This window comes from Gymnodraco acuticeps, unplaced genomic scaffold (assembly GCF_902827175.1).
Source record: "Gymnodraco acuticeps unplaced genomic scaffold, fGymAcu1.1, whole genome shotgun sequence".
In the NCBI taxonomy this organism is placed as follows: Eukaryota; Metazoa; Chordata; class Actinopteri; order Perciformes; family Bathydraconidae; genus Gymnodraco; species Gymnodraco acuticeps.
The window spans coordinates 2,018,793-2,041,046 of record NW_022991443.1 but is presented as its reverse complement, the minus strand read 5'-3'; the positions used below and the strand labels follow the sequence as shown (position 1 = coordinate 2,041,046).

At 41.5% G+C, this 22,254-nt stretch overlaps 1 protein-coding gene across 1 annotated transcript in view; it reads left to right on the top strand.

The window, feature by feature from the left end:
- The window catches only part of ctnnbl1 (catenin, beta like 1), a 69,519-nt gene that overhangs the window by 25,395 nt on the left and 21,870 nt on the right, over positions 1 to 22,254 (top strand). The window contains exons 11-13 of the mRNA XM_034196338.1: positions 3,782 to 3,963; positions 15,396 to 15,493; positions 20,875 to 20,955. Coding sequence (XP_034052229.1) covers positions 3,782 to 3,963; positions 15,396 to 15,493; positions 20,875 to 20,955 — 361 coding nt within the window. The remainder of the gene's footprint in view (positions 1 to 3,781; positions 3,964 to 15,395; positions 15,494 to 20,874; positions 20,956 to 22,254) is intronic.

Sequence of the window (22,254 nt, the reverse complement as noted above, 5' to 3'; positions counted from 1 at the left end):
TTGAAAAAAAATAGCCTAACATCCAGGGGAGATGTGATTAGTGAGTAAACAAACGGTAAAGGGCAGAAAGTCTGATGCACATTTGATCATCTCAAATAACTTATAATCACAACGGGAACCGTTTGCAGAGCTGTGCTTCGTTGACAGAAGTACAGCCTTGCGTCACACCTCTTTTAAACATCACTGTTGGCTGAAATCGTCTCAGGAGAATACTTCAGTGTACCCTCGGTTATAGCTCCTCCAGAGACACTCCTCTCTCCTCTAAATCAGTGTATCCTTGGTTACGGCTCCTCCAGACAGCCTCCTCGATAATCGATCCTCGACGACCCTTTAGAGAAATTTGTTTTCCTTCGAGACGGCGCGCCAACATCCGTTTCCGGGTTGCTGCCAGAGGACCTGGGAGTCTGGGACGCCAAAATTATATTCGCGCGTGTCTGCTTGACGCCGGTACGACTGGCTGCCCTCCCCGACAGGCGCACGGACGCGAGGGCCCGCTCACAAGTGCGACCGCAGTTTTAATTATTATTATTATTATTATTATATATAAATAAACTATTTAAAATTAGTTACCTTTTTAGGGAAGTGATTATATTTGTATGCCAATATTTTTCTATGGTAAAGTTTTTGTTTTGCACTTTTATTTTGATAGTAATAAGATCGGGACTCTTATTTTGAAGGAACTTTTACCGGTTAAATCGGTTTACTGATAAAGATTTAGCCCCAGAAAGCACATGGCTTTGTGTTATCGTGTTATCGGCTGCATCTTTATTTATTGATTAGATCACGTTACTCTGATGATAGTGTTCAAGACAGCCTATATGTCTGAACTCGATACTTAGAGTAATGTGTTACGGAGCCTTCGCTTCAATATTGTTTCCACATAACGAGCATTTTGCGCTGCTCTTTTCCAATGTGGAAGAAGAATGTGTGAAAGCATACAGCAGATGCGGGTTGTGTTTCTAGACATCTTTAGACTGGAATAGCGGGGCCCAGTAGTGAACTCACCTCGCAGGTGCACATGCCAGGATAGAGGACATCAGACTCCAGAGAAAATTAGCTCGAGTCCAAGTCGGAGCGTTAATGTACGAGTCGAGTCTCAGTCATCGTGGGGGGGAAAATTCACGAGTCCGAGTCCAAGTCAGCTTACGCGATAATTCACGAGTCCGAGTCCAAGTCATCGTGCGCAATAATTCACGAGTCCAAGTCTGAGTCGCGTCAATCAGTGCACGAGTCCGAGTCGAGTCACGAGTCCCGAATCGGTACTCCATCTCTGCCACATATTCAAGTCCTGCAGTAATGTAGATTTTACAATAAATTGATCTTAGTGCTATATGATATTCTCTAAAAGGAAAATCCAGGCTGGCCCTTGCTGCTCTTTTCCCTCAGTGCTTTCTGCACTGTGAAAATGTGAACACTAATAGCATAACAGTTTTCAGCGCTGCACAGAACAGCACGTCGGTCCACTCTCTGCCTGCCAAGACTGCCAGTCCAATCAATCAACAGTCTGTGGAGCGCAGCAAGGCAGAGATGTGACCTTAAAAAGTCATAAAGACCCATTACACGCACTTATGAAACCTTCACAGACGCTACACCCCTAACGCTGATTATCACATCATTGGACACGTAGATTTAAGGCCTCGATCAATATCTCATTATTGGATGCAAAAACCCTTTTCTGTTGAATTGTCTGCTCGAGATACTGAAGAGGAAGAAGACAGAAGGGGGAGCAGGACAAAAGGGCAAATCAAGATATTATTATTATATATTTTTAAATGAATTGTGAATTTGTAAGAATGCTACATTTTGTATCTCATGCATTCTGCTAGTTACAGTGAACAATATTAGCTTTTTTTAAAACACATGATTGAGCCATAATTTTTCTATATACTGGCTCGGACATAGGAATTGATTTGTAGTTAAATGTTGGATTCCACCTTCTCATACCTCCACCACATATTAAGCATTAGCCTTATACAACTATGGTATCAATTACAGTCTTTCCTTTACATATAAAAAAGGAAATGTTATGGTTAATTTTATGTTCAAAAAGCTCTATTTTCTCATACAGCAGCACCTCTGTTCACCCTCTGACTGAAACCAGAGCCCAGTCTGCTCTGATTGGTTAGCTGGAGAATAAATGACATGTTTTATCTAAAAAGAGCTTAATTACGATGGTCAGTCAGGCAAACAATTACATAATGTCACTAGACATCGATGATCAGCGTCTATATATGGTTACATTCAAATCAATAGGTGATCGATGTCCTTTCTCTCCAATGCTGAACTAGTGGCAGGTAACAGGCTTAAACTAATATTTCCTTGGTTGTCAGTGTTTTACATTTCAATGCAGCATCTACATTCACTTCTTCGACTTTTAACATTACAACTGTTTACTTTGATGATTGACGAAAACCTCATAAGCATCATCATTTAGTCATGATGACGTGTTTTCCACAGTTGTACTCTTGCATGGACTGACCGGGTCCCATTGTTTATGATTTTCGTCTCTGGATGGCCTGAAGCCACATAACTCTTCTTTTACTGTCCTTTTTATCCAAGTCAAATTCAAGAAAACCGTAACTTTAGATCTTTGACGTGCAAAACATGACAAAGCAAGTTTTAGGCAGGATGAAACTATCTATTTAGCTTGGCACAGATTCTTTCTTTGAATCGAAAGCGGGCAGGGCCGTCACTTGGCCAGTGCACATACTGATGGGCCCCAATGGATACATAAGATTTCCTGAAGATTCCTGGAAGATCTGACATTATTGTTCTATAGAGTCCGGCCATTTTGGCTTCATGCGCAACCGAGCAATGTTCATAGGAATGCTGTATCCAGTTCTCTTGATACATCCATGGCTAGTACCTATACTATTAGATATCCACTACGGCATGGTTGACAACTCCGCGTTGTTGAGTTAAGTCACCTGTCTCCCGGCTGAATTGCCTTGTTTCCCTTCAGAAAGCACACTGTGTATTGCTTGCTCCCCCTCTGGCCTCTTCAGCAGTCCATCATATATAATGTGTCTGTCTGGAGGACCAGACTCAACTGCCTGAAATATGTGTCCCTCCTCCGAGTTAAACACTGTCATCTGTCATTGGTGGGAATGGAGGAAATGACACTGTGACAGACAGCTACATTTCCCGAGAGGAGGCGTGAAGTAGGAGGGTGCAGACGGAGCATTTGGTTCCACTTATCGTGCCAATGGTTCGATGATAGAAAACAGATGAATGTCTTTATTACATTGCTTTTACAGAACACATATCCATTATTTTCTATTGTGTTAGTTTACTGTTGTTCCTTGTTACCTTGAAACAAGTCTTCAGAAATAACATGGAACCCTTCGCTTGTTCTGTCTTCTTTTTAAGTTGCATATTTCTTATTTTCCTCGACAGGCAAGGTCAGAGGAATTATATTTTTGGGTTTTCTTCCATCTGTTCATTTACAACATGCTTGTTTACTCAATATGTCTCAGACATTTCATGCTGGATTTTAATAGGCTTACTGTACCAACTCCAATTCATATAAATTAACTATATTTTGTTTTGCAGATGTGTGTAGGCTGCAGAATTGAATTACATTTTTAGCAAGTTGGGTTCATGCAAAAACATGTTTTTATTATTATTGTAGAGCTCTGCCTAATTCACTGCAATGTTTATTAGTATTTAGATTGAACAAACTCTCCTTACTTTGTAGTCACTTCATTGCAAAAATGCATGTTTTATTTATATACATAGAGAAAAACAATAAGTAACTTTACATTTCTTCCTTTCGCTGCAGAGAAAAGAAAATGTCCCGCTGCAGCTCTATGAAGGTCCTGGACCACGGGATGATTGGAGCAGAGGGAGCCGATAACTGTCATAAATTCGTGGACATCCTTGGCTTGCGAACCATCTTTCCACTTTTCATGAAGACCCCAAAGAAAATGAAGAAAAGTGTCTCTTCAGAGAAGGAGCATGAAGGTCAGTCGTTAATTAGAACATGGCAACAACAGACACAATTTCCTGATGAAGGCTGCAATCAGCTGCAATCAGCTGCAATCAGCTGCCAACTGGCTACTCTGTCTTGACCTCTTACAGTACTGTGACCATTTTAATTAAACGCCATCAGTAGCAAAATGATATTTCAAACATTAAGGAAAAAAACCCTTGGGTAAAAGGAAGCCAGTTTCCTGTCGAAAATGACACATTTGAGATGAATAGCTTCAATGCCTACAATAAAAAAAAGTTTTATTTCCCACATGCCCAGGCAATTACGGACGCAAACTAGTTCAAAAACTGTAAATGGTTGAAAAATGAAGATATTTGATATCTGGGAAATATGCAATTTCAGGTCAGGAACGAGTCCTAAAACCCGGAAATTAGTCAGCATTTTTGCTCTTCCCCTCAAAGTTAGCGGTGTTTTGAACATGGGGGGGTTTAGAAGCCTGAAATGAGTGATTTTCATGTTTTGTTCTACTTTGTAAAATACTCCACTCGTTAATATATGAAGCTTTTATGTGTCATAAAAACGTCACTTGTGAACAAGTTTAACGTCATAATGCAGACGCTAGTCGGCCTTTAGCTAACTTCTGGGTTGGCTTTCATGCATGACTCAACTATACAATAGCTTGCACATTATTCTAAGCAGTATGTGTAAGTAACCAGATTGATTTTGGACAAAAGATTTGCACACTGTATAAAAGTCATTCTTGTCATGTCATGCAAACATCCTTTTTCAGTAATATATTTACATTCTACAGAATACAGATTTGACTATTTCTGACATATAGTCTTTTAGATTGAAACTTTGCATTACAGGGAAGACTTCAGGGAAGTGTGTAAATGTTTTGTCTTATTCTTGCCTTTATTATTTGTATCCAGCTCCTGTAAAAATTGTTGGTATGTACACTACCCATTTACATCAAAAAGTTTATTTCCCAGAAAATCTGTTCCTGAAAAGCACAAAATAACATCAAAATTCATTTATAGTTTCAATGTGACATATTATTGAAACTATAATAAGATCATTCCTGATGTATGAATAGCATAAATGATTATTGCTGGGGCTCAAGCGGCCTCCAAATATAACATTTCTGTTTTAAATTGGTCAAGTAAGAATCTTTAGTTTGCTGACTAATTAAAGTGATTGCACTAATCACAACGGGTTCATTTCCACTGCTTCTAGTTTCCCGCACCATCTAGTCCCAGCCGTTTCCTGCAGACACTCTATCCTAATCTGCTCATGTATCACGCTTTGCTGCCTGTCAGTTTACACTATCAATCCAATCTTGATTGATTTTCCTGCGCTCTCGGACCTCGCTTGTCTAAGAGTGAGAGGTGGGAAGCGCAAACAAGAGGCAGAGAGGGAGGCTGTCCATCTCTCTGCTCTCTGTTTGATCATCTACATCCAAAATGTGGAGCCCCTCCTCTTTCTTTCTGTCTGTTTTAATTAAGTTTGATTCGTCCAGCAGAGGAAAACAAATTGTCTTCAATTGTGTCCCGTCTCACCCGGGGACTGGACAGATTAACCCCTGACCTCCTCGAGCAGCAGGAGGAAGAGGAGTGGAGATAACCCGTCCTAAAAGTGAAAGCTGCTCCCCCTGTGTGTTTAAAGCTGAGGGCAAGGGAGAAATACACCTAGAAGACCAGCTTTCAAAAGAGATGTGTAAAATCCACCCTGAAGCTTTTTCCTGTGAGGATTGGCAGGTGTGGTCGCGATAGATTCGTGAGTATTTCTCAACCACAGTAGATGTAAGGAGTATTTATTTGGAGATGTGGAAACTGGTGTGCTGCTATTTGTTGCTGGTTTCTGTTTTGATGCTCAATAGTACAATTAGTTTAGGATACTTCAAAGCCAACCATCCAAGCTTTTTGCACACACACTTTAAAATATGCTATCGATTAAATGAATTATTGTTTAATTCTTTCCAGACAAATATGTCCCAGACATTTGTATAACACAATGCACCATAGGTTAGAATAATGCAATTGTTGATAATAATCAACTATATTTGCATTGTTTGTATGTTATTTTTTTTAAAATAACATGAATAAAAGTAGGCCTCTTTTTAAAAGGTGTAGCCCGAGGTGTCATGTAACCTGCAAATCACTAAACCAGGCTATTAGCCGTTTTAATAATAATCCTCAACATCAGTATAAAAGTGTCTGTTCAGTATATTAATTTGTATACATCTTCATGAAATCTTCAGTTTCCAACAAAGATTTTGCGTTTATAAAATAGGATTCTGCTTCTGAAAACTCACACATTTCTGACTTTCAAAATAATTGTGTAATATAACACTTATAAGAGTGCAATAAATCGTTTCTTGCAAGTTAGAACTAGGAGATAACTTCAATATTCTTCCTGTGGAAGTCAGATATAAGTTGTATGTTAATGTTTATTTAGATTTTATTACCCCATAGCCCATGTCAAAATCATTCAAAAACGTTCATTCATCTTAGGGAGGATGTCATTTGGCATTCAAACTCTAGATTGAAACTAAAAGGCACTCGTATAGGGCAAACCTCTGCCAAGGATGCATTCATATGCTCCTTGTATGTACGTAATTCCCCTGTTGGGAGGTTATTCTCTCCGCCTTTGGTCAGTTCATGAGCTTTAACAGACAACATGGACGCTTCAAAAAAGACATGTCGAATTTGTATCTATTTTCTTAACATCAAATCGGCACACGTGTCCTATAAGCAGTGTAAAAATGCGTCCCGTTATTTAAATCCGCTCTTAAATTGTATTTGAGAGTAATTAGTCATTTAGGCCTTGTCTGTTATTGTGCTTACAAACAAACTGCTGTAAACACTATTACTAATTTAAAATAAAAGCTGTATAGAAAATCATTACGCAGATTAGCCGATATTCAACCATACAAATGAACAGTTCCCACAATTAAATATGCTCAAATGTTATTTGCGAGTGAGTTTTCCATAATTAACGCAGCCTGTATAGAAATACACATCAGGACTCCATTGGTTTGTCTAGCAGCTATAGGCGTAATGAGATGCCTGTCATAACATGAGGCGCATCGAGTGAGCCCTCTTTCTCAGGCTACTAATTGAAAAAGCCGCAAATCAAGTGGTTCTCCAAGAATAACACAATAACACTATAGGTGAATAACTATCAGCCGCTTCAAGCAACAGTAATTAGGAGTAGAGACCTCTCCGTCCCGCTTTTTCTTAGAGTTCTCTCTGTCATCTCGGTGCATAGATTGATCCCCATGAAATTGACACAGCCCAAATGACCAGCAATTGCTCGGCCATATTAGCAAAAATACATTATCATTCATAGAGACATTGTAATTGAATAAAAAAGAAGAAATGACGACAAATGACTCCTTATGAATATTCCTGTCACGACACTGCCTTTCACCTTGTTTCTTTTTGCTCTCAGTTTATTGGTGTGTCATTACCAGTGGAATGAGGAGTGTATGATGGAAACTGGTGGTAGCCGGTTGATATATTTAGGCGACTAAGGATGCGAGCGTGAGAGGGAGCAGAAGTAAACAACTAATTTACATGTCGAGGCACAAAAGTCATAGCTCCGTCTCCCGCTTCCAACCCCGAATAGCGTTTCCTCGTGTGCATGCCGGTGTTTGTTTGACGGAGAGAAAGAGCCCACGAGGGAGAGGCTCAGGAAGCGGAGGCTTTTGTAGTTAATATGTTCGGAATGGCACACAAACACCTTCCAGTGTAGCGAATGCCATCGCCATCACCCTTATTTTTTAATGAATGCGCCTAAAAAAGGTAATGAGTGAAGTATGTTCGCAGGAAGATAACTTTATTACAGAAAAGTCACATTTCGAGGCACTGTAGTTGTGTTGGAAGTGTGCAAACATTGAAATGAGATGCTGTTATTAAAACATTTTCTCATTCAAATGATGGCAGTTTCATTACAAAGATAAAAGATGATCCCATTACTTCATCCCCAGTATCTGTCCTCTGATATTAGCACATGGAGATTTAGAGAACATGGCTACATAGCAGAATATACGAGACAAGATAAGTGCCTGCAATAGAGAAACTATGTTATCTGGATTTAAAGAGGAAACTTGCATCACGGACAAAAGCAGAGAATTCAAATGATGCTCTCATTTGATTGCCCCCCCCCGCAACAGTGAGATCCTCAGGCTCAGATTGAGATCAGTAGCAATTTACATGACTCAAGTTTGATTGGAATCTGTGTTGTCAGAGCCATGCTGTGTAATCCTATTATTAGTGTGTTTCAGAGGGAGAGATTTGCGTTTAGATCCCTGTGTAAAGACACATCTAATTAACATCTTCACGTTTGGTCTTTCCTCTGGTGGGGATTGATCATGCGCTATCTCAGTCATTTCACTCTGATGAAATATGCTGCGGTATATTAAAAGAGTGGAGTTAAAAGTGCCTTTATCTGTTGAGGACAAGATTTGCTCAACACTTGTTTCACCAAGTGTTTTTCATTAAAAAGACCCTCTAATGCTCATGTGTATGAGAATCCTGAGAAACAAATCTCTGTTTATAATCTAGGAATTTAAGGTTAATTGGATTACTCATTCTAATTCCACATCTGAAGAAGCGTCAACAAAGGGCTAATAACACCATTACAAAAATGGACAGCAGTGACGTTTTAACCAGTGGGAAAGCTGAAACCAAAGTCTAATTTATTTTATGGCAAACATTTAAACTATACAACCTTATATGGATAGTAGTCTTACCATAAATTATTCTAAAATATATGTACACCATGTCCTGCTACTTAGTGTCCTGTCTCATCCAGAGTCAGGTCTCAGTCCCTCTCCTTCAGCCACTAGATGCAGTGTCTATAACCTCTGACGGGTTACCCTGTGGTGCTGGGAGGCTAAATGCTCCCTCAGGGGTACATATAGTTCAAGTCTCTTGGTAAAGTACCACTTAATGTTCTCGGACTACAGAGCACTTCCTACAGCCGCCAATCTATAAATGAATCCTGGCCACTCAGGGTTATTTGCATGTGCATTTAGTGCATTGCATCTCCTTGGGCAAAGATGAGGCAAATAGGGAATTCTTATTGGAGGATGAGTAAACGCAAACATTTTGTTGCATTGTGCTATTTGATTGCAAACATCCCTAGCGTGAAAGTTGACAGAGAACTTGGGTGGGTTTAGTCCTTTCCTTTTTGAGGGGGCACATCTAACAATACTATGTAGCTATTAGCTTAACTATAAATTGCTCTTATGTGGATCATACCTTCTGTTCCCGTTCATGGCCTTTGTGGTACCTTTACCGGCGTTTACAATGGGAGAATGCATCAGACCATACAAGAAGGAAATCTCGCATAAAGAACTTTTCTACCGTTGGATGTTTCTTGGCTTGGAATTCAATCCTGTCTCCCTATGAGTTTAACATCGGCACAGTTTCAAAGCGGTCCTCGATTGTTGTTACTGTGAGGTAAAAATGTTCCTGCTGTTGCTGGAAAAAGCAGCATTGTGTACGGTGACGTCATGACGTGGTGCCAATGGGGGCTCTAGTCAGTGAAAAAGCAAACGGGGTCTTTTTCGGGGTTCCCAAGTTAAGCCAAATGTGAACCAGCCCTAGCATGAAATTACATTATTACATTACATTGCATTTAGCTGACGCTTTTGTCCAAAGCGACTTACAATAAGTACATTCGACCAGGAAGACACAACCTTGAAGAAAACAGAATCATATAAGTACATCAGGTTTCATAGAGCCAAACATTTCAAGTGCTACTCAACTGGCTTTAGGTAAGCCAGTCCTTTATTAGTATAAAAGTGCTTCGTTAATAGTTCTAACGCTCGAAGTGGAGTCGAAAGAGCTGAGTTTTCAGTTTGCGCCGGAAGATGTGCAAGCTATCTGCCGTCCTGATGTCAATGGGGAGCTCATTCCACCATCTTGGAGCCAGGACAGCAAACCCACATGTTTTTGCCGATGGGAACTTGGGTCCCTCTCGCAGCGAGGGCGCAGCGAGGGCGCAGCGAGGGCGCAGCGAGGGCGCAGCGAGTCGTTTGGCTGATGCAGAGCGTAGTGCACGCGCTGGGGTGTACGGTTTAACCATGTCCTGGATGTAGGAAGGGCCAGATCCATTCGCAGCATGGTAAGCAAGTACCAGTGTCTTGAAGTGGATTCTAGCAGTTACCGGAAGCCAGTGAAGGGAGCGGAGGAGCGGAGTGGTGTGGGAAAATTTAGGAAGGTTGAAGACCAGACGAGCCGCTGCATTCTGGATGAGCTGCAGAGGTCGGATGGCACATGCAGGTAGACCAGCCAGGAGGGAGTTGCAGTAGTCTAGGCGTGAGATGACGAGAGCCTGGACCAGAACCTGAGTCGCTTTCTGTGTCAGCTGGGGACGTATCCTCCTGATGTTGTAAAGCGTGTATCTGCAGCAACGGGTTGTAGCAGCGATGTTTGCAGTGAAGGACAGGTTGTTATCTAGGGTCACACCCAGATTCCTTGCAGTCTGAGTCGGGGAAACAACTGAGGTGCCGATGTTGATTGTTAGGTCAAGAGTGGGACAATCTTTTCCCGGGAGGTAGAGCAGCTCAGTCTTGTCAAGGTTGAGCTTGAGGTGGTGAGCAGACATCCACTGAGAGATGTCAGCTAGACAAGCAGAGATGCGTGCAACGACCTGGGTCTCTGAGCGGGGAAAGGACAGAATTAATTGGGTGTCGTCAGCGTAGCAGTGGTAAGAAAAACCATGCGGGCTAATGACTGATCCGAGCGAGTTTGTGTACAGGGAGAAGAGGAGGGGACCAAGAACAGAGCCCTGAGGGACCCCTGTAGTTAATTGACAAGGGTCGGACTCAGACCCTCTCCAAGTCACCCTGTAGGTACGGTCTTTCAGGTATGAGGTGAGGAGGGAAAGAGCAGAGCCTGAAACTCCATGTTTTTGGAGAGTGCGAAGGAGGATCTGATGATTCACCGTGTCGAATGCAGCAGACAGGTCCAACAGGATGATGACAGAGGAGAGGGATGCAGTTTTGGCAGTGTGCAGTTCCTGTGGAGTGACCTGCCTTGAAACCAGACTGGTGCGGATCCAGAAGGTTGTTCTGATTGAGATAACAGGAGAGTTGTTTAAAGACAGCGCGTTCAAGTGATTTAGACAGGAACGGGAGGAGAGAGACAGGCCTGTAGTTTATAACATCAGACGGGTTGAGAGTGGGTTTCTTTAGGAGAGGGTTTACTCTTGCCTCCTTGAGACTGTTTGGAAAGTGACCAGAAGTTAGAGAAGTGTTGATGAAATGGGTGAGAAACGGTAGAATATCAGGAGCGATAGTCTGAAGGAGGTTTGAAGGGATAGGGTCCAGAGGACAGGTGGTAGGGCGGGCAGAAGTAATGAGGGTAAGAACCTCACTTGGAGAGAGAGGGGAAAAGGAGGTTAGTGTGTTGGTGGAAGGAGGGTCTGGTGACCCAGCGGTGAGTATAGGTGAGTCAGAAAAAGAAGAGCGAATATCATCAACCTTTTTTTCAAAGTGGGTAACAAAGTCGCTTGACAGAAGTGAGGAGGTGGGAGGGGCTTTTGGAGGTTCCAAGAGGAAGGAGAAGATGGAAAATAGTTTTTTAGGATTGGAATAGGAAGATTGGATCTTATCTTGAAAGAAAGTGCTTTTTGCCTGAGAGATCGAAGCCGAGAAAGAGGAGAGGAGAGCCTGATAGGTTAGGAGGTCGTCACGGTGTTTGGATTTCCACCATTTCCGCTCTGCTGCCCTAAGGACGGTTCTATTAGCACGCAGCGCATCATTTAGCCAGGGAGCAGGAGGGGACTGACGAGCCTGCCGAGATGTGAGAGGACAGAGAGAGTCCAGAGAGGATGAGAGAGTAGAGAGGAGAGTTTCTGCAGCAGAGTTTGGAGGCAGGAGTTGGAACGAGTCAGAGGAAGGGAGGGCTGAGAGCACCGACGAGGCAAAGGTAGAGGGGGAGAGGGAGCGAAGGTTACGGCGGACAAGTGCAGGATGAGAAGAGATTAGTTTGTTATGTTTGGAAAGGGGTAGAGAGAATGAAATGAAGAAGTGATCGGATGTGTGGAGCGGGTTTACAGAGAGGTTAGAAGTAGCGCAGTTCCTTGAGAATATGAGATCAAGGACATTGCCAGCTTTATGAGTCGATGGGGACGGAGACAGTGAGAAAGCAAAGGCGGTTAACAGAGATGTTAGTTCGTCTATCTTCCCCGTCTGGAGGTTGAAGTCTCCGAGAAGTATAGCAGGAGGGCCAGTTTCAGGGATGTGTGAGAGGAGATTATCTAATTCCTCCAAGAAGTCCCCCAAGGCGCCTGGTGGACGGTAGAGAACAACAATGGTTAACTGTATAGGATGGGTTACTGTGACGGCATGGAATTCAAAGGTGGAAGGAGTGAAGTTAGGTAGCTTGAAGAGGGAAAAGCTCCATTTGGGAGAGAGCAGGAGACCAGTCCCACCTCCTCTGCCAGTTGGTCTGGGTGTATGGGAGAAGGAATATGCAGTGGAGAGAGCTGCTGGGGTGGATGTGTTGGATGGAGTAATCCAGGTCTCAGTGAGAGCAAGGAAATCCAGAGACTGCAGGGAGGCGTAGCCAGAGATGAAGTCAGCCTTAGGAACAGCTGACTGGCAATTCCACAGGCCACCAGAAACTAGATGTTGGATCTCAGTGGAGCATGTGGGATAGACGAGAGCAGGCCGGTTATATCGATTAGGAGATACACGGGGCCAGTGATAATTGCGAGAAGACACATGAACAGGAATGGAGAAAATACACATGATTATAGCATGAGGGGCTAGAAAACTAAAGAAAAGAGAAATAAGACACCAGCTCAATCAGAGTAGGATTTGCCTCCTCTTTGCCTCCCTCGTGACTCCCGCAGGACTCCAATGTCTTTGTCAGTCTTACTCCCGCAGGACTCCAATGTCTTTGTCAGTCTTCGGCTGTCTGACGCTGAAGCTGACGCTCCAGGAAAGAGCTACCCAAAATGGACGCCTGATTGCTCAGTTCTCACAGCTGTAGGGCCACGCCCCTCTAATTAGTTAACTATCTACAGCTGATGGGCGACAATAGACTGGCCCTGCCTATATTAATGCAGGCTTGAGTGCTGAGACCTGTGAAGCAGGTTTCGCCTGAGCAGATCTGAGATTTAAAATCTCTCAAAAGCGATTTAGCCGTTTAAGCTACAATAACAATTATACAGAGTCGAATAAATGAAACAGAGAAGTCTAATTAAACAAGAATATAACTTACAGTGGTTGCTGCGTCAATAGGTAATGTCGTCACCGGGTCCAAATGCACAAATCCGACCAGAACTAATTTTAGTCAAATTAAGTAATAGAGATCCGACTTGAATTAGTGTTGCATTAAACGGCAGGACAATGTGTGACAGAACAGTGCAACACATTGGGCAATACTGTTTGGTAGCAACTTTTTGATAGAGATTGTCATTTACTTGTTTCCAAAGTAAATTATAGAATTGTCCTTGCTTGTTCTTTGTTCCTTGTTTTTATACTCAAGAATGTGAAGCAAAACATTTAAATGCAGTATTGATTGGACACCTTTCCTAAAGGCTATTTTTCTCAGCCTTGTCCTCCATCTTGTACCTTGTGTTATCCTGCTTCCAACCCTTCACGAATCTCAGCGGAGCAGCTGCTGCTTAGTTTTAAAGTCTTTTGGCGAGAAGAACATTCCACAGCCTGCGATCAATACCCTCCCCGGCAGGGCGTGGAGGTGGCGACATCAATTACCGCTCGGATCAAGTTGATAAAGTAGCGTCCTTTCGGAAATGGCAGTTAGCCTCCTTGTCATTGTATACAGGAAGTAAGGTTGTCTACATTAAAACAAGGGGACCTTGGGGCAGAAACTACCTGGTGTACAACCAGAATCACTAAGTCAGCAAGGAAAACTGTGCTTTCACAGTTTACAGACATGTAAAGGGTTTTTACTTCATCTAATTAAAGTGGTTTTTATTGCAGCCATATATCCCTTATGTTTACCTTAAGCCAAAGTGTTCTGGTGTGTACATTGCAGGCTACAGCTTCAGCAGACATTAGATTTACTTAGTATAATATATGTTTCCTACTTGTCCTTCTTTTAAAGACCACAACTTGAGTTGGTTTTGTTGTGTGTTTCTGTGCAATGACCTGCCTCTTGTGCTGCAAATCAGCACAATTGATACAATTTTTATTGTATCAATTAAAATAAAGATACATATTGTGTATATTCTGAAATATTTGCAAGCGTTATAGACTTTAGGCTCCTCAGCCTTCAAGGAGTTTTGTGCGTAAGGGCGCTGCGGGTAGAAGGGGGGCGCACAAAGGGAGCTGACGGCAAACACAACCCCTTTTTAAAAAGCAGAAATGGGATTGATTCCTTTACTCCTGTTGCTTAGCAACTGCAAAGCCCCGATGAGAGTGGATATTGACCTCTTGTTGATAAAGTCCAATTACATTTTTCCCCAACTCGGTATATCTGGAGATTTTACAATGTCATATTCTGTCGTGCACTGTGTGCACAGTGCATTGTTCATTCAATATCTTAGAGAAATATTTTAAAGCTGCAGCCTATGAGTAAGAAGACCTTTGAATGAGATGACATATCTTACATGAATTGGGTTTACACGGCCACTCAACGGGAATAACTAGTTTTTCTTGCTAATTTAGTCAATTAACATGTTTTCAGACCGCCCCCCTTTGCTAAATGGCTCCAGAGAGAAATGTAATTCAGCCACAGCCGAAACTGTTCCGCATGTTCCAGCCTGCCCTAAAAAATTAAAATTGATTTCTCAATTTCATTAACATTTTCTCCTCCTCTTGTTCTCTGCACCCTCTGTAGCCATGCTTAGCTTTCCGTAATTGCAAATTATCATTCGCTAATCGATTTGTTCTTTCTGGGGGCTGTGAATGAGCTTTTCAGAAGTCTTTGTTTTTTTTTCTTCTCTGTTTAACCGTTTTAAATAAGGAGCTGAGAGTTCATGTTTTATTTAAGGCACACACACACACACACACACACACACACACACATGTTGGTAGCTCATGAAAGGCTTACACACTGTGTGGCGGGTCATTACTATCTCTTAATAGTATGAGAATAGCTTGATTTAGTTCTGTTTTCACGGTAAGGATAATGCCTTAATTTGAAAATACCCCCCGAAAAAATATTTATTTCAAACGTAATCTCATCTCAACATCATCTCCATCAATCTCCTGTAAACCTAAAAAGAAAAAGGACTTTTCTGACATGAATCAATCACATTGTCGTATTTGTTTGTTGTGTCAATCTTGCATTGATGATAATATGATGAAGTCTTTGAGAGTCAGGCAATTATTGGTTTTGGTCACATAAGAAAATGCTTGAATTTGAGCTGAAATCTCCATTTGAAGAATATTTGATAAAACTAAGCAATTTGAAAAATCTGTTTTGTGATTATAAACATTTTAAATATTCTTTATTTCTCATTTGTCTGTCCTTAGAACACGTCTGCTCCATCATCGCCTCCATGCTGAGGAACCTGAAGTCCCAGCAGAGAAGCAGACTGCTCAACAAGTTCACAGAGAACGACTGCGAGAAGGTTGGTTTTGAATCCTCTTCTGGCTAATTTCCTCTTTTGCCCTTGCCCTTACTCCTCCTGAATCAAAACAGCTTCTACATTTAATAAACACTGCTTTTAACAGCTAGTGTGTCGACAACTGTTGGTTTGGTTACATATGTAGCTGGGCCACTGTCTAGAAGAAATGTTGACCGTAAACCTTTAATTGATGTTGGCTTTATGATGTCTCTTTCTGATCTTTACCTTGTGCGTGGGAGAGAAACTCCCTCTGGAGGGAACAGACCATTTACATGCACTAAAACCTATATGACACTTTACAGGAAAAGAAAACCTCAAAAAGCATTTAATTATAGGTAGCTTAAACATGTTTTCATAAGAAGACAGTGTAACATTGATAAATCAGCAGGAGCTCCAACAAGGCGTGTAGGACAGAGAGTGAATACACATACTATACAGAGATGCTGTATGTTCAATGTTCCAAACTCACATTGGTTTCTCAATGTAAATCTATTCTAGTAGACCTCAACAATGGAATTATGATCAGTAGAAATTGCCAAAACATGGGACCTTTTAAGAAAGTAAAAACGTTTAAAATTACATTACATCAGGGATGCAAACTTGTCTCCTTCGCCGAAATTCGCTGTTTTGAATCCAAAATAGGTCGTTTGTGTGATTCATGTAGATCTGCAATAACAATATTTTTGGGGTATGGGGGGGGGTCTGGGACCCGGCGTAATCTGCGGCCGCGAGCTGTTATGTGCCATCATGACACGCATGGTGTTCTTTTTTTATATATTATAATGAAGGGCGAGCTGTGTGCTCGAGTCTTCCTGCCTGTCGGCTCTGCTCATGGATGTATAATAAGGCTCTGCTGCTCCGCGATGATGGTCTAGCTTCAGCAGCCACATTACCTACGGGTGCGTTCGTTAATATTAATTGTGCGGTCCGGAGTCACTGTGGCACAGACTGGACCGCTGGTGAACAGCTGTTAGAACGGGCCGTTCAGGTGTTCAGAGCAGAGCTCCCTGTCGGAGCGCAGAGCGTGATGTGCACTGAAAAGTTTTTCTGTCGCAATATTATCGTTGAGCTAGCTAACTAGCGTACATTGTCACTATCTGTTAACGTTAGCTTTAGCCTTCGTTTTCTAACAGTTTTTTTCATAGGCTATGAACGGAGGTGGTATAAGTATAGATCTTGTTCTTGAGTAAAAGTAGAAGTACTCAGATCTTGTACTTGAGTAAAAGTAGAAGTACTCAGGTCTTGTACTTGAGTAAAAGTAGAAGTACCAGAGAGTAGGAATACTCTGTTACAGTAAAAGTCCTGCATTCAAAATGTTCCTCAAGTGAAAGTAGAAAAGTATTATCATCAAAATATAGTGAAAGTAGCGACAGTAAAAGTAGTCATTGTGCAGATTGGTCCATTTCAGAATAATATATATGATGTGTTTTATAATGATTGATCATGAAAGTGTTCTCAAAGCTGGTAAAGGTGCAGCTAGTTTGAATGACTTTGTATACTGCAGGGTAGCTTGTGGATTTACTCCAGGTGGAACTAAAGTCTGATTTAACACTTGATTATATTTCACATCATTCATCCAGATCTGTGAAGTACCTAAAGGTATTAATACATGTAGTGGATAGGGGTGTAACGGTTCCCAGAAGTCACGGTTCGGTTCGTACCTCGGTTTGGGGGTCACGGTTCGGTACGGGTTCGGTACAACAAGGAAAAGCAAAAAAAAGTCCCAAATGCATAATTTTTTTTGCTGTTATTTATTTGTAACAGTAGTGCAAGTTTTGGTATGAAAATAAGGAACTCTAACATTTGGAATCATTAACTGTATTACACAGTTAAAAACAAACCACAAACAGTAACACACACACTCAGATGGCCATATTATTTATATTGGCTGATGTCAAACAAAAAGGTTAAATAAGCTGGACAACTAAAAAGAATGTCTTGAAAATATTTAAATAAATAATAAGAAAGTGTTTCAATCACAATCAATAAAAGGCAATACAGAACTGTATAACATCTCCTGATGTCAAAATATAAAAATAATACAATGATAAATATAAAACAAAATAAAATCTGTACCTTTAGGAGCAATGTCTAACATGTAGGGATGCACCGAATATTCGGCCACCGAAAATTATCGGCCGAAAATGGTTTAAAAGGCCCTTTCGGCTTTCGGCCGAAAAGGTTTTAGCACCGAAAAAATATCACCGAATGTCAGAACAGGCTTACGTTGATAACCTAACGTGTTGTTGTGATGACGTAATAAAGACGCGGCGACCATGCTCGCGGCTGGCTCACAGGGGGGGGAACATTGACCGTTGTCATCGAGATTGCCCTGAGCCTTTAACAAATCGTATTGAATAATCTGATGACAGACTGTAAACAGAATAGCTGAAATTTTAACAAACTAAATAACTCAGTTTCCTCTAATCATTAACCCATGTTTGTATCATGTAGTTAACTCCGTGTGTTGCTGCTAGCATACATAACACCTGACGTGGAAACGTTACTCGTGGATGGGGCTACAGAGCTACTAGAAAGACGGTCGAACCCGGTACATTCCTCCGTCTGCATGCGGTGCACTTTTGCTAAATGTTTAGACAAATTGCTCGTGCTTACATGCTAAACTCTTATTGCACTTATGGTAACAAGTATTCTCCACATCGAGACGGGTAAAGTTTAACCACACCTCGGAGCGCGTTCTCTCCGCCATCTCCGCAGTATGCTCCGCTGCATGTAGCAGCTGCGTGTGTGTAAACTGCCCCGCCCCCTCGCACACAGACTGGGAGAGAGATCTCGTCTGATCGAAAATACATCATAGACGCATTTGTTGTCTTTGCATATTAGAAACGAGTTGGCGACACTAAGACTGCGATATAATGTTTTTTAGCAATAATACATTACATATATAAATGTACTGTATGCATTCAAAAGTGCTGAATAAATGTTTTATGGACCCATAATAGTGATTATTATTTAAGTTAAGTTTTGCCATAATCATGTCTATTTCCATAATCAGGTAGCTGAACAACATTGGTAAAAAATGTATACATTATATATATATATATATATATATATATATATATATATATATATATATATATATTTCTATTAATCATTTTCGGCATTCGGTTTTCGGCCAACTGTTTCCTATTTTCGGTATCGGTTTCGGCCAAGAATTTCCCATTCGGTGCACCCCTACTAACATGTGTAATTAACTTGAGTGTGTGAGGCCATTATGCCTAAATAAAGGTACTCGAGCTTTACTCTATTTTCAAGTTGTTCTTCAAAAAGATGAGTTTGTCTACGTTGTCAGTAGTGAGGGCAGATCTGTTGGCGGGAACTATGTCACCTGCCGTCGAGAAAACCCTCTCGCTGGGGACTGAGACTGACTCGGATGTGATTGAGCATGTTTGATGTGTTACCACTAGCATACCGCAACGCTGTCGAACAACGCCGACACACCGTCCTCGTCCGATCCACAACTCGCACCCCATCATTGTTGTAGTCCACAGGGAACCCGAAATGTTCCCACACACCTGATTTAAAAGAAGCAGGTGGGTCTTCTAGCTCCTGTGTGTTGTGTGAACTCGCCGTAGCTACTAACTTTTCTTCTTCATATATTGTGTTCGTTTTGTTGTGTTTTGTTCTTGTTCTTCATTTGTCATTTACGGGCGGCTGGCTTTTAGGTGCAATACCGCCCCCTGGATTATATATAGTGTAATACTGCCCTGAGTGACAGACTTTTTTCCCACTCGTAAAAAAAGGCGTATTCGCCGTGTGACTAAATGTGCCGAACCGTGACGTCCGAACCGTGACGGTACGGGACGAATACGGATACCGTTACACCATAGTGGAGTAAAAGTACACCATGTACCTCTGAACTGTAGAGGAGAAGAAGAACAACAACGTAGCAAAACATTGAAATGTTTTTTCAATGTTTTTTGAAACAAGTATCTCAAAATTGTACCCAAGTATAGTACTTGAGTTTATGAACTTACTTAGTTACTTTACACCAGTGGCTATAAAGATAGAAAGACTAAGCCTTGCACAGAGGCATGAAAATACATTTTCAAAATGCTCAACAGTGCTGCCAAAATTATAAACTGACTGCTACACAATTAAAATAAATGCTTATATATATCTATTAGATGTGACTCTTTGGCGTTTCTGTTATTATTAACACCGCTGCTTGTTCTGACTGCTAAAATCCTCATTTTACAGCCGATATTCCGTGGGGTCGCGGGGTCGGATCCTTGTCACCTTTTTCATACCTGATGAGTTTGCATGCCTGTTACATGTTACTTGTTAGACGCTTTTATCCAAAGTGACTTACATACTCAATACTGTGGGCAATGTCCACAGGAGCAATTTGGGGTGAAGTGTCTTGCCCAGGGACACAACGACATGCTGACTGCAGTGGGACTCGAACTTGCTATCCTCTGATTCGAAGATCAGCGCATTAAGCCACTGCGCCACACGCCTCCCTAAAATTATGCCGTTCCCTTCAGTGCTAGATAGCACATGCTTCAACTTGATTTATATCTGGGTTTGTATCATTCTAGTCTTATTTTTAACCGGTGCGAAAGGAGGCTCATTCGCACGGCGGGTTAAACACCTTCAGGTTCACATTCAGGTCACAGGGACTGATACAAAGTTCTGCCTCGTGTTACAGAACTCGAGAAAGTAGATTGAAACATCAAGCCTGACACCTCTGCTGCAGTTTTTGTTCTGTTACTGCAACAATTCCCCTCATAAAGCATAACAATCTCTCGTATTCAGTGTGTTGCTCAAGGCCATTTTAATAAGCACATCACTTTTTCATGTAGATGCCTTTAGTGCATTTCAAACGTGGATGTCTTCTACAACTCAGCCATTTGAGAATATAATTTGTACTCTTCAGATTCCTCCGTTATTTAAATATTTTATGTGGACATTTTTTTTTTAAAGGATTTCTTTTGGGGCAGTTATAAGGTAGACACGCAGAAAGGGACAGCAGAGTACCTTCCCCCATTATGTGGGGAGTTTTAAAGTGTTAATACTGATTTGTTCATACAATACATTTATATCTTAAAAAATGTATATTGACTTTGTTTTCCACTTTATAAGCCTTTAGCAGTCCAATATTTTGTCAGCAAACTTTGAAAGTTAGTTAAAGATGTAATGAAAATGAGTCATTTCAACAAGGCTAAAATATAGCTTCACCACGCATATGTATTATTATGTGTTAAATCATGATAAGATAACATTTGTTTATGTCTTATATCCTGATATTTTCTTCTCCTCCAAATCTAATTTTGATCTATTTCCCACATTTTCTCCTTTCCCCTTATATTCTTCTTATTATCCTGTTGCTTTCTCTCACTGTCTGTTTCATTATTTTCCAGGTTGATCGGCTGATGGAGATGCATTTCAAGTACCTGGAGGCAGTTCAACAGGCAGACAAGAGGATCGAAGGAGAGAAACACGTAGGCACCTCTCCTTTTCCTCCCATCCTCTCACTCACCGTCCTTCTCTCTGTGTGTTGTATCAGAAATCTTGTTGGACGGATGAACCCACATGACAAACTGCAGCTGATGCATCACTGTGGCAGAGGAACTTAAATGTTTAAGAAAAAGGGGAGAGCCACAAAGACTAGGGCTGCCCTAAGATTTTTCTAGTCAACCAGTAGTTGTCTGTTTGAGTGGTCCAACGTTTTTTTTGGATGGTTTCAGTTCATAACATAATACTACATTACACTCGCGCGAGAAAAATAAAGCACTTTTTGAACATTAAAGCATGTAAACATGTCACAGTAAAGGCACACAATAAATAGAGTTCTTTCTTACCAATGTATGACTTAATGACCAAAGCCAATATTTATAATGTTGCACTTTTAATGCAGAGAATATTCACGTTCATTTCCCCTATAACACCCTAATACGCCCTTTGTATGGGCCTAATCTAACCAATGTTGGAATTGTCTACTTTCTAAGAACCACAGACCCACCCCGAATTCATTGTTTTCTTTATCACCAACTCTAAATGCTAATGTCATTATAGATGTTTGATGGAAAGGTCGTTTTTCAATGGGAGATAAGATGAGCAGTTCCACACAGTCTCACAGTCTCCAAAGCCATGGGGGAAGAAGAGACCAAAAAAAACTGTGTGTGTGTGTGTGTGTGTGTGTGTGTGTGTGTGTGTGTGTGTGTGTGTGTGTGTGTGTGTGTGTGTGTGTGTGTGTGTGTGTGTGTGTGTGTGTGTGTGTGTGTGTGTGTGTGTGTGTGTGTGTGTGTGTGTGTGTGTGTGTGTGTGTGTGTGTGTGTGTGTGTGTGTGTGTGTGTGTGTGTGTGTGTGTGTGTGTGTGTGTGTGTGTGTGTGTGTGTGTGTGTGTGGGTGTGTGTGTGTGAATGCCTTCAACACAGAGAGAGAGAAAGACCCAAAAAGAAAGGAGGATAAGAAAAACTGCACACACAGATACTCTAAATATGGATAAAAAGGGAAAGGAAAAAAAGATGGAGAATGAATTTGACTGAAAGAGGCGGAAGGTGTGGGTGGAGACGGATCTGTGTGAGATTCCCATCTAAAGATGACAGAAGATTAATTTCTCAGACAGACATCGGGACGGGATTGCCAAGAAAAGGCCAGACAGTTTGACATTTTCTCTCCCTCCATCTCTCTTTTCGGTCTCCTCATCTTCTTCCATCGCTCCCCTGTCTCTTCCTCTTGGATGGCGAGAGCATGACCTAGTGATAAGAAACCTGGTCTGTGTGTGGCGCTATCTTTGG